This window comes from Theropithecus gelada, chromosome 16 (assembly GCF_003255815.1).
Source record: "Theropithecus gelada isolate Dixy chromosome 16, Tgel_1.0, whole genome shotgun sequence".
NCBI lineage: Eukaryota > Metazoa > Chordata > Mammalia > Primates > Cercopithecidae > Theropithecus > Theropithecus gelada.
In genome coordinates, this window is record NC_037684.1 from 29,971,441 (window position 1) to 29,989,512 (window position 18,072).

At 54.1% G+C, this 18,072-nt stretch overlaps 2 protein-coding genes across 5 annotated transcripts in view; both read left to right on the top strand.

The window, feature by feature from the left end:
• Nucleotides 1-8,230, top strand: part of TTC25 (tetratricopeptide repeat domain 25) — a 41,641-nt gene extending 33,411 nt beyond the window's left edge. For both annotated transcript variants that reach the window (XM_025362527.1, XM_025362528.1), the window contains 2 exons: nt 3,265-3,349; nt 6,727-8,230. In XM_025362527.1, the coding sequence (XP_025218312.1) occupies nt 3,265-3,349; nt 6,727-7,214 (573 nt within the window). In that variant the 3' untranslated portion in view covers nt 7,215-8,230. The remainder of the gene's footprint in view (nt 1-3,264; nt 3,350-6,726) is intronic.
• Nucleotides 8,231-8,407: 177 nt separating this feature from the next.
• Nucleotides 8,408-17,409, top strand: CNP (2',3'-cyclic nucleotide 3' phosphodiesterase). 3 transcript variants are annotated; one of them, XM_025361581.1, is made up of 4 exons: nt 8,408-8,599; nt 9,664-10,336; nt 14,152-14,291; nt 15,711-17,409. In XM_025361581.1, the coding sequence occupies exons 1-4, from the start codon at nt 8,597-8,599 to the stop codon at nt 16,158-16,160; spliced, it is 1,266 nt and encodes a 421-aa protein (XP_025217366.1). In that variant the 5' UTR covers nt 8,408-8,596; the 3' UTR covers nt 16,161-17,409. The 3 variants fall into 3 exon arrangements, with proteins under 3 accessions (XP_025217366.1, XP_025217368.1, XP_025217367.1); XM_025361583.1 differs by having other exon boundaries at nt 8,437-8,599; nt 9,669-10,336; XM_025361582.1 differs by lacking the exon at nt 8,408-8,599 and adding an exon at nt 8,910-9,024.
• The last annotated feature ends 663 nt before the right edge of the window (nt 17,410-18,072 follow it).

An 18,072-nucleotide genomic window follows, 5' to 3' on the forward strand; every position in this document is an offset into this window, starting at 1 on the left:
ATTTCTTTTTTTTTCTTTTTTTTTTTTTTTTTTTTGAGACGGAGTCTCGCTCTGTCACCCAGGCTGGAGTGCAGTGGCGCGATTTCGGCTCACTGCAACCTCCACCCCTTCAGGTTTAAGCAATTCTCTGCCTCAGCCTCCAGAGTAGCTGGGATTACAGGCATGTGCCACCATGCCCAGCTAATTTTTTTGTATTATTAGTAGAGACGGGGTTTCACCATCTTGGCCAGGCTGGTCTTGAACTCCTGACCTCGTGATCCATCCGCCTTGGCCTCCCAAAGTGCTGGGATTACAGGCGTGAGCCACTGCACCCAGCCACACTAGCCACATTTCAAGTCATTAATAGCCACATGTGAGGCCGGGTGTGATGGCTCACGCCTGTAATCCCAACACTTTGGGAGGCCGAGGCTGGTGGATCACAAGGTCAGGAGATTGAGACCATCCTGGCCAACATTGTCTCTACTAAAAATACAAAAAATTAGGTGTGATGGCGCACGCCTGTAGTCCCAGCTACTTGAGAGGCTGAAGCAGGAGAATCGCTTGAACCTGAGAGGTGGAGGTTGCTGTGAACCAAGATCTTGCTACTGCATTCCAGCAAGACTCCGTCTCAAAAAAAAAAAAAAAAAAAAAACAAAAACAGCCACCTGTGGCCTATGGGTGCTACGTAATACAGATCTAGAATATTCCCATTGTCACAGAAATTTCTGTTGAATAGTGCTGGCCTGGCCTACACTGTGTCAGGAGGCAGAGACCAGAGGAGAAACTTGGAGGTGGTCTGGGCTCCTCCATCCCACCCACTCCCAGTGCATCCAGGTAGACAGACGCACAAGCTCAGTAAAGTCTGCACACCGACCTCACAGGTGCGCGCTCACCCAGGCCTCTTCCTCCCGCTGCTGACCAGACAGCTTCCCAAAGCCCCTCCCATAGCCAAATTCCAGAGCACCACTGAGACGCAGCTGGACCCCAGGAAGTATCTGCTGGAGTGAAGTAAATGAGGCCCCTGTCCTCGGGGAGCTTGTGCCATGATTGAAAGAAACCAGATTGCATAACTTGTGGGCAGCAAAGGGGCATGGCCTCAGGGACCAGCCTGGGGTCTGTAGGCCCTGGGCAAAGGGAGCAGGGACCCTGAGAAGTGAAGGCTCAGGACACTCCCAGTTGGAGGAAGACCTCATGCTGTGCTCTGAAGGACTAGGATAGCAGAGCTGGCCAGGCCGAGGAGGTGCAAGTGCACTGAAGACGTGGGAGGCCGGTGCTGAGGGCCAGTGGCCGGCAGAAGAGAGATCCTGGCCTGGGTCCAAGAGCTTGGGGGTTCCCGATGGCGGGGGTGGGGTGACGAAGCCCCAGACAGCACACCAGCCTGGACTTGAAGGGCTGTGGACAGCAGAGAAGTGACCGGATCCCCTCTGTCTTTTGGGAGGCAGGTTCATGGTGAGCTGTTTGTGAGGACTGTGGTGAGGCTAACACTGCCCTCTCAGAGCGGAGCAATCATACCCAAAAGACCCCAGCAGGCGCAGTCTATCCTCTGCCACCACACGGCCCAGGGGAGCCCAGGCCTAGCACATTGTCGTCCTCGTCGTATACGCCATGTCCCCAGCTCTGGCTTCCAGGCGAAGAGCACCCACCTCACTGCAGCCCTGCCAGATGTGCCATGTGCCACATACTTCCGTGTGATCGCCCTGCAGACAGAGAGCATGGCTGTTCAGTTCAGGAAATATTCACTGAGTATAGATTGGCTCCAGGCTGCCAAGCCCAAAGGTGTACAGCCATGGTCCTGGCCCACAAGATTACAGTAAAAGGCCAGACACAGTGACTCACACCTGTCATCCCAGCACTTTGGGAGGCTGAGGGTGGGAGGATCACTTGGGTCCAGGAGTTCTAGACCAGCCTGGGCATCATAGGAAGACCCTGTCTCTTAAAAAAAAAAAAAAAAAAAAAAAAGGGGGGCCAGGCGCGGTGGCTCAAGCCTGTAATCCCAGCACTTTGGGAGGCCAAGACGGGCGGATCACGAGGTCAGGAGATCGAGACCATTCTGGCTAACACAGTGAAACCCCGTCTCTACTAAAAATACAAAAACTTAGCCGGGCGAGGTGGCGGGCGCCTGTAGTCCCAGCTACTCGGGAGGCTGAGGCAGGAGAATGGCATAAACCCGGGAGGCGGAGCTTGCAGTGAGCTGAGATCTGGCCACTGCACTCCAGCCTGGGTGACAGAGCAAGACTCCGTCTCAAAAAAAAACAAAAAAACAAAAAAACAAAAAAAAACAAAAACAAAACAAAACAGCTACTCCGGAGGCTGAGGCAGGAGAATGGCGGAGCTTGTAGTGAGCAGAGATGGTGCCACTGCATTCCAGCCTGGGCGACAGAGCAAGACTTGGTCTCAAAAAAAAAAAAAAAAACAAAAAGCACAAACCCTGGTTCATGACCAGCGCCATAGGGGACTAGGAGAATTCAGAGTGAGAGAGCCTCCGCTGGGAGGCAGAGCTGGAGGCTTTCCAACAAGGAGGATTTGAGGTCACCTTGAAGGCTAGGCAGTGGTTTTGAAGGGTTAGGGGCAGAGAGAAGGTCCCTGTGACCCTCAGTGACTCCTCATGGGACCAGACCCCTGACCCCTCACCCTCCTGGATTGGCAACTCCAGGTAGGAAGGTTCACAGTTGCGGGGGCGGGGGTGAGCAGACCAACACTACAAGAGAGTGCGTCCAGGCCCTGGAGCTGCTCGGGAGACACTGTCAGTGCCAGCCACGGGCCTGCTATGAGCAAGAAGGCAAGACCTGCCCTCCAGAGGCTCACAGGCTGAGCTCCAGGCCTCTAGGGATCGCACACTCGAGTTGGGGAAACTGCAGACATCCTGGAAGGCCCTTCTGAAGGCAGTCCTGTCGCCTTGGTGTGTTTCTGGGTCCCTTCAGTGCTGGCTTGCTGAGTGCTTGCAGGTTTGGATTGTCTTTTTGCATTGACTGAAGCTAAAAGCAGCTTTAGGTGGTTCATCTAAAGGTACAAATGAGTAGATAGACACAACTCCCAATACATGCCTAAGCCCAAGAGAAACGCGTTTGACTGACTCGCAGTCGTGTATCTCTCAGACACAAGTTGGTGTGGATCATTCTGAGTCGGTGTAGATTAACCTGAGGGTAGGGGTCATCGGAGGGGCCAGAGGGAAACCAAGGGTGGCAGGTTCCCACTAGAGCCCTGCCTTCTGGGATTGATCTGGGTGGGGAAAATTAATGGTGTAGGTGCCAAACACATGGGTTAAGCTCCCTCTACCATCCACAGGCCTTGGACGATGCCAACAAGGGTATCATCGGAGAATTGAGGAAAATCAACTACATGGAGAATCTCAAAGAAAAGAGCGAGGGAGGTGAGTTCCTGAACTCTGAAAAGGCAACTTCAGCATTCTCTCTCTGCTTTCTCTTCCTCTAGTCCGAGACACACGTGACAGCAGCTCCCCCGTCTGGGAGCTTGGCACTGCCCACCATGGATTCTGATTTCAGTACCACCAGCAGCCCTAGCCTATCTCTGGGGCAGTAGAGGGTGAGGTTTCAGGCCACCATGGGCTGGACTATCTGACCCCAGAGCGCACTCATTTCTCTCTTCAACTGATTCATCAAGTATATGTTGAACACTTGTCATGTACCTGGAAGGTGTTAGATTCTGGGGAGACAGAGGCACATCCCTGCCCTGGAGGAGCCCATGGCCCTTTGGGCAAGGCTGACCAGTGGAGTTGTCAGCTGCTGGGCTCCTGCATGCAGGTGCTACACCGAGGTGGAGGTGTGCTGCCATGAGGGTGCGTGCAACGGGACGTGGGCTCCTCTGGGGAGGCAGAGGAATCTTCGACGAGGAAGAATCATCTACCTCCAACTCCAAAAGATGCCCAGGAGTTTTCCAGGAGAGAGGTGGGAGAAGAAAGGCATTTCCCGCAGGGAACAGCAGGACCAAAGGCACAGAGGCGGAGTATCAGTAGCTACCCTTTGGGGGCTCTTACTGAGTGCCGGGCACTGGGTCAAGCACCAGACAGGAGTGATCTTGTTGGTCTTTACCCCGCTAGGAGGTGTAGGTGCTATGGGGGGAAGGGAGGCTGAGTGAGGTGAGTGCTCTGTCAGAGTCATGTAGCTAGGGAGGGGTGACTTGGGGCCCCACTCTCCCCACTACGGTGCTGCTCTCGGGCCGGCAGTGTGATGGGCAGGTGCAGAGGGACACGAGGGGCAGAGGCTGCCTGGCAGCTGTGCCTTACCACATTCTTTCTCACAACGTCTCCAGGGAGTAAAGAGGCCTTTGGCCCCTGCCTTTGGGCTCTCCTTTCCTGCAGGGTGGGAGTGAGGGAAGGAGAAGCAGAAGATGGCTGAGCAGCCCTATCCCACTGGAGAGGGGCCTAGAGGAGCAGGGGTGTTAAGCGCAGTAGCCGACCCCCATTCATGCTTCCTGCCAGCCAGGCATTGTTCCAGAGGCTTGGTGCGCATGGACTCATCCTATCCGTATCCGTTGAGGAACACTATGAAGGAAGTGTTATTAGCTTGACTTTATGGAGGACATGGAGTCAGAGGGGTTAGAGGCTACAGTGGTTTTCAGTCTTGGGCGATCTGCTCTAGAACCCATGCGTCGGCCCGTGCCACACTGTTTCTAGTGACACAGACAGCCTTTTCCTGCCCCGGTCTGCGGAGCTCTGACTCCAGCCAGACTGTGGTGAACAGAGCCGGGGCTGGGGGCCTGGGAGGACACAGCCCAGTGCAGATTCTTGGCTGCAGCCCTCCAGGCTGCAAGGCTGAAATCCTCTCTGGTCCAGGTAGGGCAGCGGGAGGTTTCTGGGCACCTGAGCAGCCAGATGACAGCCCTTTATTACCCAGCACCTGTTCTGTGGTGGCTGGACCCCCTCAGAAGGGCTCTGTCTCCGCCCCCACATGCCCTTTGAGCTGCTCTGAGAAGCCACAGGAGCAAACGCTGTGGAGAGAGACTCTGCGGGGAAGCAGCCAACACCCCAGTCTCCCTGCCCTGGCCTGCGTCCTTGTGCCTGGAGAACTGCCGGGCACTTCCCTCTCAGAACAGCAGGTGGCAGCATTGCATCTGTTTTCACCTCCAAAGGGCTGTGATCCCTGAGACCCGAGACCCTCTACAGACACCTCAGTAACTAGTGGTTGCCAGAAGAACGAACGTAAGGGAGTTGCAGAAGGGGATGTAACTTTTCTCCATAACTGATTAAAAAAAAAAAAAAATTTAGGAGCAAGGATCCCTTTGCCTGTAAAATAACTCGTCAGCTGAACTTTTTTCTTAGCAGCTTATATCTTTATAGGAACCCTATCTTTTTTCCTATGTTTTTTCCTATATTTTCATAGGAAACCTCCCAACAAATAATGAACGTGCTTCCCAGGGACAAAGAGAAAGTGTCAGAATGAAGATGCTGGAGAAAACCCTTCTGTCGTTTGCCAGCACCTATGCTATTTCTTGTAGAGAAAAGAGAAGGTTCTCTGGGGTCAGACTGTCCTGGGTTCAAATTCTGACTCTGCCATTTCTTACTTGCAGTGTGACCATTGTGTGATTTCTTTTTCTTTTTTTTGGGAAACGGAGTCTTGTTCTGTCATCCAGGCTGGAGTGCAGTGGTGCAATCTCGGCTCACTGCAACCTCCACCTCAGCCTCCCAAAGTGCTGGGATTATAGGCGTGAGCCACTGCGGCTTTTTTTTTTTTTTTTTTTTTTGAAACAGAGTCTCCCTCTGTTACCCAGTCTGGAGTGCAGTGCTGCAATCTCGGCTCACTACAACCTCTGCCTCCTAGGTTCAAGTGATTCTCCTGCCTCAGCCTCCTGAGTAGCTGGGACTACAGGCTCATGCCACCACTCTGGGCTAATTTTTTTTTTTTGAGACAGAGTTTCATTCTTGTTGCCCAGACTGGAGTGCAATGGCAAGATCTTGGCTCACTGCAACCTCCGCCTTCTGGGTTCAAGCGATTCTCCTGCCTCAGCCTCCCAAGTAGCTGGGATTACAGGCGCCTGCCACCACGCCCAGCTTATTTTTGTATTTTTAGTAGAGACGGGGTTTCACCTTGTTGGCCTCCCACCCGCCTCCGCCTCCCAAAGTGTTGGGATTACAGGCATGAGCCATGCCGCCCGGCCATGTGATTTCTTTCCTATCAGTCTCAGGTCCCTTGACTGCAAACTCAAATCAACGGCAGTGCGCATTTTCCTGATGTCCGGATGGGATAAGCTATACAGTCCTCACGTGATGCGCAGGACGGAGCTGGGCTCAGTAAATGATGGTTCCCTTTCTCTGCTTTTGGAAAGGTGTGCTGTCAACACCAATTTAAAAAGCTAGCAAAAACAGTCATTCTCAGGGCCTTTCTTTCATCTGCCTCTCAAAAGCACAGGCCTCCACAGAGATGAACAGTTTCTTTTTTTTTTTTTTTTTTTCCTTTTTTGGAGACAGGTCTCGCTCTATCACCCAGGCTGGAGTACAGTGGCTCGATTTTGGCTCACCGCAGCTCCAACCTCCTGGGCTCAAGCGATTCTTCTGCCTCAGCCTCCAGATAGCTGGGACTACAGGCGCCAACCACCATGGCTGGCTAATTTTTGTATTTTTAGTACAGACAGGGTCTCACTGTGTCATCCAGGCTGGTCTGGAACTCCTGGCCTCAAGGGATCTGCCTCCCTCAGCCTCCCGAAGTGCGGAGATTACAGGCGTGAGCCACCACACCCGGCCTGACATGAACAAACTTTTATCTTTCCTCCCACTTTTCTCTTATTTTTCAGAAGCTTTACTGTATGAAGATAGAATAATAACAGAGAAGGACATGAGGAGAGTGAGAGATGAGCCCGAGAAGGTGGTGAAGCAGTGGGACCATATTGAGGATGAGAGAGAGACGGATGAGGACGATGAGGCTTTTGGGGGAGCTCTGCAGAGCACAGCAAGTGGAAAGCAGAGTGTGGAAGCAGGAAAAGCCAGAAGCGATTTGGGAGAAGTTGCCAAGGGCCTGTCAGGAGAATTAGGCACAAGATCAGGAGAAACAGGCAGGAAGCTACTAGAAGCTGGCAGAAGAGAGTCAAGAGAAATTTATAGGAGGCCTTCAGGAGAATTAGGCCAAAGACTCTCAGGAGAGTTCAGCAGACAGGAACCAGAAGAACTAAATAAACTTTCAGAAGTGGGCAGAAGAGAGCCAGAAGAACTGGGAAAAACACAATTTGGGGAAATAGGAGAAATGAAAAAAACAGAAAATGAGATGGAAAAGGAGTATGAATGAAGACAGCGGTAGGGATAAGGATCAGGAAGTTGGTGTTCAGAGGGATAACGGGATCTTATTAAACTGGATTTTCAAGCGATTTATCTGTAATAGGAAAAATGAGGGTTTTACTTGTGCTGCTTTCCGTCACTATTTTGCCATTAAATAGGTGTCTTTCACTCTTGCAAACCCTGAGTCTGTCACTTTGTCTCCTCACCCCTGCCCATTCTTGGAAGAGCCTCATGGAGAGAAAGGTGCCAAGAAGAAAGGGTTTCAGGAGGGTGAAGATACAGGAGCTTCAGGGAATGAGAAGTCACAGGGAGGAGGAGAGGGGAAGGCCTGGGAGGAGAGGTGCTTCCCAGACACCCCTGACTGACTGAGTCCTTCCAGTGCGCAGGACACCGGGGAGGCTTTATGGATGGAACAGTGGTGGGGTGGCCCCAGCTAGCACAGGCAGGAGAATGCCCCAAGCCAGAACTAAGCGAATGCTGGGACTGAGGCCAAAGATAGGGGAGTGGCCTGGGAGGGCAGACAGACTCCACCTCTGACAACTCTGGGTGGCACAATCAGGTAAATCAGGCTCGCCAAGCTGGCTTCTCCTCTGAACAATGGGATACCTGCCTCAGGGGTTGCTGCGAGGACTGAGTGCTTAGCACAGCACTTGGTACAAGAAACTCAAAAATCCAACGGAGCTCTCAGTGGTTTCACAGAGGTGGTGGCAGCTGAGCATCTGGCCTCAGAGGATGTTAGGATTTCACTCCGTTACTCATCTGTCCCTTTGGCCATTGCCATCCTGGTCTGTCTCCACAACTTCTAGAAGGAAAGGTCGGGGCTGAGACTGACTTTCGGCTGGCACAGGGACCGGACGAGGTCAGTGAGGCATTTCAGATGCCGAGTTTACCGGGATGCCAGCAAATTGCATAATACTTTAATCCAATGTGGTTTAAAAAAATTTTTAATTAATGCAAAAGTCCATGATGAATAAAATATCCAAAATTAAAGATAGGATCCAACCTTGCACGACCCTGCTTCACTCACTTCCTGCTAATCCACGGGACCGGGGAGGGCGACTGAGTTACCCCTCGACACACCGAAAAAGGTAGCGGCCGTCCAGCTCGCAGGCGCAGTGAGTGGGTGCGCGTGGCGGGGCGGGCGCGCGCAGGGGGCGGGGCCGGGCCGGGGTTCCCGCGCGCGGCGGGAGTTTCGGGTTTCGGTTCGCAGCGCCTGCGCGCAGAGGGGACGGCCCGCCCCAGCCCGCCCGGGTGCCCGCTCCGCCCCCGGGCTATGTAAAGCGGCCGGGCTCGGGTCGTGCCACCGCTGGACTCCCGTGTCCCTCCGCGCAGGCGGGCGGCCCCGGAGCGCTGGTGCCGACAGAGGCGGCGACGGCGGCGCCCCTCCTCATCATGGTGAGAGGCCAGGCGGGGCCGGGCACGGGGTAGCACCGGGGCAGGAAACTAGTGTCGGGGCCCCTCGGCAGGAAGCGTCTTGCAAACGAGGACCTGGCGCTCCGGACTCGACTTCCAGTTGTCTTGGTACTCAGAGCAGCCCTGAGGTCTGGAAGAAGCTGGGCGGGGGGTTCGGAGTGCCGGAGAGGCCGCTGGAGAGGGAAACGGTAGCGTTCCTCAGTAGGGGACTCGGGACCGTCTCATCATGCGGAACCGCTGCCCCGCGCCCGGGTGCGCGCGGGAGGCGGAGCCAGTTCAGAGGAGGGGACCCTTTACGGTAAAAGCTGCCGTCTCTTGTGGCGTCTAGAAGACAGGAAAACAAGTGGCTCCGAGAGGCGGTTCAGACACACAGCACAGCGGCGGGCAGAGCTGGATCCTGATTGCAGGTGCCCTGTGCTGCTTTGTCCTGGACAGGCACAAAGACCACGACTTTGTGGGGGCCGGGAGAGGGTAGAGGAGGAGGTGGCAGGCTCGGTGAAAGAGGGCCTTTGTCCAGTGCGCTCCTGCCCTGCCCCCCACCAGCCCTTCTGTGGGACCATTGTCCCCGCATGCCAGACAAGAGAGTATTATCTGTTGCGACCATTGTTGGGGGAAGGGAGGCAGTCTTGGGGTAACCCTTCTCCACTCCCCACCCTTCTCTGTGCACTCAGCCGTGGCAGCTGTGGCTTGGCCCAGACACAGAGACCCCCACCTCCAAAGAGGACGTCCTTAGTAGGTGCCAAGCATATAAGAGTGAGGCCAGTCCCAGAACCGCAGGCTCCTGGCACGCCCTGCATGCCTCCAGCACGTTTTCCTTTCCGAGGTGGCAGCAATGGGGAAAGCGCACGCTTAGGAGAGCTTCAGACAAGCTTCCCTCTTCCTCCTCCACGACCAGAAGCGGAAAGGTGCTCCCGGACCGAAAGGGACAGAAGGTCCAGCACTGCCCTGCTTGGGAAGGCACCCACACCCAGTCTAGGGACTAGGGGTAAGGCCGGCGGGGAGCCCGCGAATGACCTGGGCTAACATCTCTTCCCCTCCTTACACAGAACAGAGGCTTCTCCCGAAAAAGCCACACATTCCTGCCCAAGATCTTCTTCCGCAAGATGTCATCCTCAGGGGCCAAGGACAAGCCTGAGCTGCAGTTTCCCTTCCTTCAGGATGAGGACACGGTGGCCACGCTGCAAGAGTGCAAGACGCTCTTTATCTTGCGCGGCCTGCCAGGAAGCGGCAAGTCCACGCTGGCACGGGCCATCGTGGACAAGTACCGTGATGGCACCAAGATGGTGTCGGCCGACGCTTACAAGATCACCCCCGGCGCTCGAGGAGCCTTCTCCGAGGAGTACAAGCGGCTCGATGAGGACCTGGCTGCCTACTGCCGCCGCCGGGATATCAGAATTCTTGTGCTAGATGACACCAACCACGAGCGGGAACGGCTGGAGCAGCTCTTTGAAATGGCCGACCAGTACCAGTACCAGGTGGTGCTGGTGGAGCCCAAGACGGCGTGGCGGCTGGACTGTGCCCAGCTCAAGGAGAAGAACCAGTGGCAGCTGTCGGCTGATGACCTGAAGAAGCTGAAGCCTGGGCTGGAGAAGGACTTCCTGCCGCTCTACTTCGGCTGGTTCCTGTCCAAGAAGAGCTCCGAGATCCTCCGCAAAGCCGGCCAGGTCTTCCTGGAAGAGCTGGGGAACCACAAGGCCTTCAAGAAGGAGCTGCGACAATGTAGGTGGCAGGGTGGGGCCTTATTCATAAGCCTACCTTGCTGGGCACAGGGCGCTGTGGGCATAGGACCATAGGGTGGGGCACGAAGCAGCAGGAGGCAGAGAAAGGCTCACCTCAGAGCGGGCAGGGGCAAGCAGTGTGTCCCAGTGGTAGCCTTGGGGAATTGGCAGCACACTGGGAACACGGGGGCTTCCCAGAGCTCCTTTCCTCCTACTACACCTTTCCTTCTAGCCCTCTTCTCTCTGACACCCTTCTCCCAGGTTGAATGTAGACCACCGTCCCGTCTTGGAGGTCGGAAAAACTGTAGTAACAGGAAATATGTCCTCTTCTAATGTAATCTTAGAGGGGGAATCAAGCCCAGTGTTTTCCAACTCATTTTTAGCAGCAGAATAATGTTCCAAAATAATAATAATGACATGAAATTGTAAGCTACAAAAAAATTAAAACTAGGACTATTGTGGCTTCACTGGGGATGGTTCTCAGGCCTTGGGCTACTTGATTTATTTACTCATGGGTTTGTGGCATCTTACAGCTCCAGAGGACACACACTTAGGCCAAAACCTGTTTTCAGATGGAAAAACACGGGCCCAGGAGGGATGTGGGGTTTACGGGCTTGAACCCTGGACTCTGGCTACTCTAGCCGGGTTCTCTCTTGGCATGGGCTTTTTGCTCCAATGGTAAGTTTGGGATAAAGAGGGGTCCTGGTGGCTCTCCTGCAGTGACCTGTTGGAGAAATGTCACCCACTAATCCATCTATATGCCTTTAGGCCATTTCTGGTTGCCCCCAATTGTATTTATTTATTTATTTATTTTGACACAGAGTCTCCCTCTGTTGCCCAGGCTGGAGTGCAGTGGCACTATCTCAGCTCACTGTAACCTCTGCCTCCCAGGTTCAAGCAATTCTCCTGTTTCAGCCTCCCCAGTAGCTAGGACTACAGGTGTGTGCCACCACATCCAGCTAATTTTTTTTTTTTTTTTTTTTTTGAGACGGAGTCTCGCTCTGCCGCCCAGGCTGGAGTGCAGTGACCGGATCTCAGCTCACTGCAAGCTCCGCCTCCCGGGTTTACGCCATTCTCCTGCCTCAGCCTCCCGAGTAGCTGGGACTACAGGCGCCCACCACCTCGCCCGGCTAGTTTTTTTTTTTTTTTTTTTTTTTTTTGTATTTTTTAGTAGAGACGGGGTTTCACTGTGTTAGCCAGGATGGTCTCGATCTCCTGACCTCATGATCCGCCCATCGCGGCCTCCCAAAGTGCTGGGATTACAGGCTTGAGCCACCGTGCCCGGCCTCACATCCAGCTAATTTTTGTATTTTTAGTAGAGATGGGGTTTCACAGTGTTGGCCAGGCTGGTCTCGAACTCCTGACCTCAGGTGATCTGCTTGCCTCAGCCTCCCAAAGTGCTGGGATTACAGGCGTGAGCCACTGCGCCCAGCCACCCCCAATTTTACATGATCTTCATACCTGAAAATAGCCCCACTCTGGTTTGTTGACATTGTGTATATTGCACAGAAGCAGGGAATTTGTGCCAGTATGGGTTCTCAGAGAACTTTTTTCTCCTCAGCTCCTAAACTTGAACTCTGCAGTGAACTGTGGTGCTTGCAGTGACATTGGCCAGGAGCAAGCCCTGTACCTGTGAGCTGGTGGCTTTGCCCTGGAGTGACTACTGCTCAAAGTTGCTTTTAATATTTATTTATTTATGAGACGGAGTCTCTCTCTCTCGCCCAGGCTGGAGTGCAGTGGCATGATCTTGGCTCACTGCAACCTCTGCCTCCTGGGTTCAAGCAGTTCTGTGCCTCAGCCTCCTAAGTAGCTGGCAATACAGGCACCTGCCACCATGCCTGGCTAATTTTTATTTTTATTTTTTGTATTTTTAGTAGAGACAGGTTTTCTACTATCTCTTGACCAGGCTGGTTTTGAACTCCTGACCTTGTGTTCCACCCCGCTTGGCCTTGCAAAGTGCTGGGATTACAAGTGTGAGCCACCACGCCCAGCCTATTTTTATTTTTTAATTTATTTTGAGACAGTCTCATTCGGCTGCCCAGGCTGGAGTGCAGTGGGGCAATTCAGCTTACTGCAACCTCCATCTCCGGGGTTCAAGCAGTTCTCCTGCCTCAGCCACCCAAGTACCTAGGATTACAGGCACCCGCCACCATGCCTCGCTAATTTATAAATTTTTAGTAGAGACAGGGTTTCACCATGTTGGCCAGGCTGGTCTCAAACGCCTGACCTCAAGTGATCCACCCACCTCGGCCTCCCAAGTTGCCAGGATTACAGGCGCTAGCCACCATGTCCAGCCTATTTTATTTGTGAAGGAAAACTGGAATCTTTTTCTGCCCAGGGTTACAGCAGGAGAAATGTAATAGACCAGCAAGGCTGCTCTCAGGAGAGGCCTTCCTCCCCTCTAGAGAGGGCAAGACATCCTCACGGGGACTCAATTCAGAATGTAACAGGAAAAAGCAAGTGACTCCAAAGACAGCCACAGGTGTGGAGTCTGGAAATGAAAATCACAGATAATCCACTCCCCTTTGTGTCTTCCAGCCCCATAATGTCACCCCATTATAGCCCAAGACCCTTCCTGTACCAGGAGGGCCCCCATAGGCTCTCATCCCCCAAACCGGCCTGCAAGGTGTGTATTAAACTGATGGTGACATTGTGACTGTCCAGATGGGCCCCTGAGTGAAATGGGTCACTACTGATAGTTTCCTGGTGGTCCTGGGAACACTGGGGTGTATGGTCACCCTAACGGTTATGCTGGATTGATAGATAGGGTTGGTCACTTGCCCCAGGCTGATGGCTGGTACGCGGCAGGGCTGAGATGTTCACTGTGTTCTGGCTGTTTCCACTGTACCACATTGTTCCCAGCCCTCTGTTTTCTTTCCACCCCACTTCCCATGACTTGCTTCCCCTTTGAGATGTGGTGCTAGTAAATCTTAGATTCCCTTGGCCTGTACTGCCTGCCTCTGTTACAAATGCCTTAGAGTTTGGGGAAGAGATGGAAAGATCTATACAATGTAAAGACAGAGAATTTTAACTTTCTTTTTTTTTTTTTGAGACGGAGTCTTGCTCTGTCACCCAGGCTGGAGTGCAGTGGCCGGATCTCAGCTCACTGCAAGCTCCGCCTCCCGGGTTCACGCCATTCTCCGGCCTCAGCCTCCCGAGTAGCTGGGACTACAGGCGCCCGCCACCTCGCCCGGCTAGTTTTTTGTATTTCTTAATAGAGACGGGGTTTCACCGTGTTAGCCAGGATGGTCTCGATCTCCTGACCTCGTGATCCGCCCGTCTCGGCCTCCCAAAGTGCTGGGATTACAGGCTTGAGCCACCGCGCCCGGCCTCTTTTTTTTTTTTTTTTGAGACGTAGTCTTGCTGTCACCCAGGCTGGAGTGCAGTGGCACAATCTCGGCTCGCTGCATCCTCTGCCTCCTGGGTTCAAGCAGTTCTCTACCTCAGCCTCCCGAGTAGCTGGGATTACAGGCACCCACCACCACACCCGGCTAATTTCTTTGTATTTTTAGTAGACAGGGTTTCACCATCTTGGCCAGGCTGGTCTTGAACTCCTGACCTCGTGATCCGCCCACCTCGGCCTCCCAAAGTGCTGGGATTACAGGTGTGAGCCACCGCACCCGGCCTGAGAATTTTAACTTTTTATTGCTCTAAAGTTGCCATTAGTTTGACCACCTAACAAATGAACTGTAGTGGGTTGCTGGAGAGGTGATGCTTAGCGTCTGAGTGTTTTGCGCTGGGCCTCTGTGGTCCTGGTGGCGGGTGATGGTATGCCCCTGCTCCCCTGCCCTGACTGCACCCTTTTTCTCCTGGCAGTTGTCCCTGGGGATGAGCCCAGGGAGAAGATGGACTTGGTCACCTACTTTGGAAAGAGACCCCCAGGCGTGCTGCACTGCACAACCAAGTTTTGTGACTACGGGAAGGCTCCCGGGGCGGAGGATTATGCTCAACAAGATGTGAGTCTTCCCCAGGGACACATGGGGGAGGTGGGAGGTTGCGGGAGAAGGGGCTGTGGCATCTTCTGGAGATGGGTACTGGCCAGGCAGGGACCAAAACCAGATGGCAGCTCAAGAAAAATGGCATCTCTTCCTCCTAGCTCCCCTGTCCCCAGGCATAGTTGCACAGACCTCAGCTGCAGGTTCTAAGGAGCCTGCCCTGGCAGTATCGCCAGCCTGTGCATTCGCCTGCCCCCAAGCACCTCCGCCTTCTGCAGATTCATGGAGAATGCTGGTCCACAGTGGGCTCCTGCTCTGGCCTCTCTGAGCCTGTTTTACCTTCCAAAGACTAGGAGTCCCTCACCACCAGGGAGCCTGGTGCACTGAGGTCCCCAGGTCTGAGGTCTGGCCTGGCCCCAGAGTGAGGAAGTTTCATACGATAGTGAAGCTTATTGGCTAATGGGTATGAGACCTTTCTGCACCACACAGCTGGCACCTTACACCCACACCGCCACTGACAGTGATCCCTGAATGCCAGGCATGTCGCCCAGATCCACACAGTCTTCAGCCTCCAAGTGTCCACCCCCAAGTCCACTCTCCCACTTCTCTGCCTAGGTTATTAGCACAACCATTTGTCTGTTCACTGGAGTGTCCTCCCAAATGGAAGCTCCCTGAGGGCGTTTTTAGGTTTCGTTGACCCCTGTGGTTCCAACACCCTAGCATAGTGGAATGAATATGTAACGGCTGAGCTGCCATCCCTAACCATGCCTTCATTTAGCATTTATTAAGTACCCATTTCATGCCAGACACTGTTGGGACAAGGGATCGTGAGCAAAAATAGAAAAGCTTTTATGCTGAGATGGGATGGGCTTTCTCAAAGAATCAGATAGAAGCAGACTTATCAGATGGGAACCAAAGTGTAAGAGCAGGTTTCCATCAAGGGCAAGTCTGACCTCACCCTGCCCTCCAGGGCGCTGCCTGGGTCCCAGGGGAAGCTGAGCAGTGCCAACAGTGGCAGCTGCTGTGTGCGCGGACACCCTTGTGGGCTCTTCACCTAGTCACTCCCATAACCACATTAACTCTGAAGTAGGCTCTGGTTCTCCCTGTTTTACGGGTGACGAAGCCAAGGCACCGAGAGGTCAGCCAGCCTGCTGAGGCCGGAAGCAAGTGTGCAGGGAGCTGGGCTCCCTCAGGAAGTCCGGCTCTCCCCATGTGGCCCTGTCTGAGTGCCTTCGAGTTTCTCACTTGAGCCTGGAGCGCCTGGGGAAGGTGCGTGCCACAGGTGTTAGTGGATGCTGGGCCTATACCTGACCCCTGCTCAGCTGTGCTCACTTCTGTTAGACTTCCCCTCCTCTCCTCCAGGAGGGACCCTCCCTGGGTCAGCTGTTCCTCAAGAGCCCACCATCTCTAGCTTGGGCCCCTCTTTCTCACTCTCCCCAGGTGGTAAAGAAATCTTACTCCAAGGCCTTCACACTGACCATCTCTGCCCTCTTTGTGACACCCAAGACGACTGGGGCCCGGGTGGAGTTGAGTGAGCAGCAGCTGCAGTTGTGGCCGAGTGATGTGGACAAGCTGTCACCCACTGACAACCTGCCGCGGGGGAGCCGCGCCCATATCACCCTCGGCTGCGCAGCTGATGTAGAGGCCGTGCAGACAGGCCTTGACCTCTTAGAGATTCTGCGGCAGGAGAAGGGGGGCAGCCGAGGCGAGGAGGTGGGCGAGCTAAGCCGGGGCAAGCTCTATTCCTTGGGCAATGGGCGCTGGATGCTGAACCTGGCCAAGAACATGGAGGTCAGGGCCATCTTCACGGGGTACTACGGAAAAGGCAAACCCGTGTCCACGCAAGGCAGCCGGAAGGGGGGCGCCTTGCCGTCCTGCACCATCATATGAGTGTTCTCACCACCACGTATGCCCCTAGAAGGGAAGGGGAGGAGAGGGAAACGTGCCCTCTGCTTGATCCTTGTTTTGTGATTTTTTTTTTTTTTTTTTTACTCAAAGTTAACTTACCTATAACTTTTTAAAAACTTGTAAAATAACTGACCCTCCCTTCCTGTCCGCCCTCTTCCCCTCTAATGCTCACACTCCCAACACAAGGTGGGCGGGGAGGCACCATTCAGGAACCTGGACCAAAGCTAACGAGGCTGGACCAAGCCAGGAATGGGGCCACAGCCAGAACCCCGAGCCCTGCTTCCAGGTTCTAGTTAGCTCAGCCCCAGCCCAGCCCAGCCGCTCTGCCCAGAGCTGGGCGAGTGGGGAGACACCTCAGAACCCCGCAAAACCCACTGACCAGAGGCAAAAGGCAATGGGGCTGAGGGTAGTTTTCCATGGTCACAGAGAACTAGTGGTGGCTTTGAGAAAGGGAGGACCTCTGGGCTTTGATTCCATCTCCTTGTCTTTTTTCTTTGTTTTTAGAGACAGGGTCCTGCTGTCTCCCAAGCTGGAGTGCAGTGGTGCGATCATGGCTCACTGCAGCCTCAAACTCCTGGGCTTAAGCCATCCTCCTGAGTGATCCCATTTCTTAATCAGCATAGCCCCAAGAAGGCTGGGGCTATTTACCAGGGTAGAAAAAGGAGCTTACCTCCCACCTTTGGTCCTAAGTCCCTGCCCCTCCCCTGCACACCATAACTAGGTAACGGTTTGATAACTAGGGAAGAAAGCAGAACAGTTAAGCAGCCACCACATCCCCGCTGGCTGGGGGCCTCACTCCAGGAAGGGGCTGGATTGGCCGTCCTTTGCAGTGGCATGACTCCGCTGTGTAGATGGGGAGATCGAGGCCAGAGGCAGCACCCTAGTGAGGAAGCTCCAGTCCTGCTCTCTACCCAGCCCATTTTGCCTCCATGGTGCCTCTGGAGGCCTCTGGGCCTCCTCTAACGGGGGCTGGTGGGCACCAAGAGCCAATGGAGTAGACCCCTGGCTGGTAAGGGCCAAGTCCCACCGGTTGCTTCTGGGAAGGGGTTTCTAACACTGGTCTATGTGCTGTGGTTCCTGGGGTGCCCTCCACTGCCCTCTGTTCAGTAACAGGGCCTTGCTAATCAGGTTGTCACTCAACAAAAGTACTTTGGATTTAAGTTACTATCCTGGCTTTGCCCAACCTCAGCAACTTGTAAGACTGATAATGAAATAAATCATGTTAATCCTAGCTGTGTGCAGTCTCTCTTACCCTTCTGTGCCCAGCTCAGTCTTCCCTAGGGCTGGGTGTATTAGGACTGGCTTTGTCCCACAGCTTGGGGCCATCGGTCCTGTCTCCCCTCTGCTGGCCGGGCACAGCTGTGGTGAGGTTGGGCAGCTGAACAGTGTTGGCTTTCATGAGGAGGCAGAAAGCAGAGGCTGGCCTCAGACTCATACAGAAGGTGGGGGTTGGCTGGGTATGAGGGACATGGAGCACAAAAGCCTCTCATCCCCCATTAACCAGGGCACCAGGCCCACAGGTGTCCCCATCCCACTGGATCAGAAAGATCTCAGTAAGACCTGAAGCTCCTGGTATGGGTTTCTCCCAGTTCTCTAGGGAAGGCCACCTGTAGGTCACTGCAACTTCAAGCACCAGGGAAGACCTAACATTTGATTCCCTTCCAGGCCATCAGAGGCCTAGTCAGCCACAAGGGAAACTTCCCAGGCCTGACTCAGGCATCATTTCACCATGGCTAAGGCACCAGCCGGGGAAGACTTGAAGGAAAGGGGCAGGAGCTCAGATGAAGAGAAATACTAAGTTACCTTTCTAGGTCAAGGCCTGTCCCTGGCCATCTCTGAGCTTCAGCTAGAGCTTCAAGTCTCTGTCTAGAGCTCCTGGGAAGGCTACTCACAT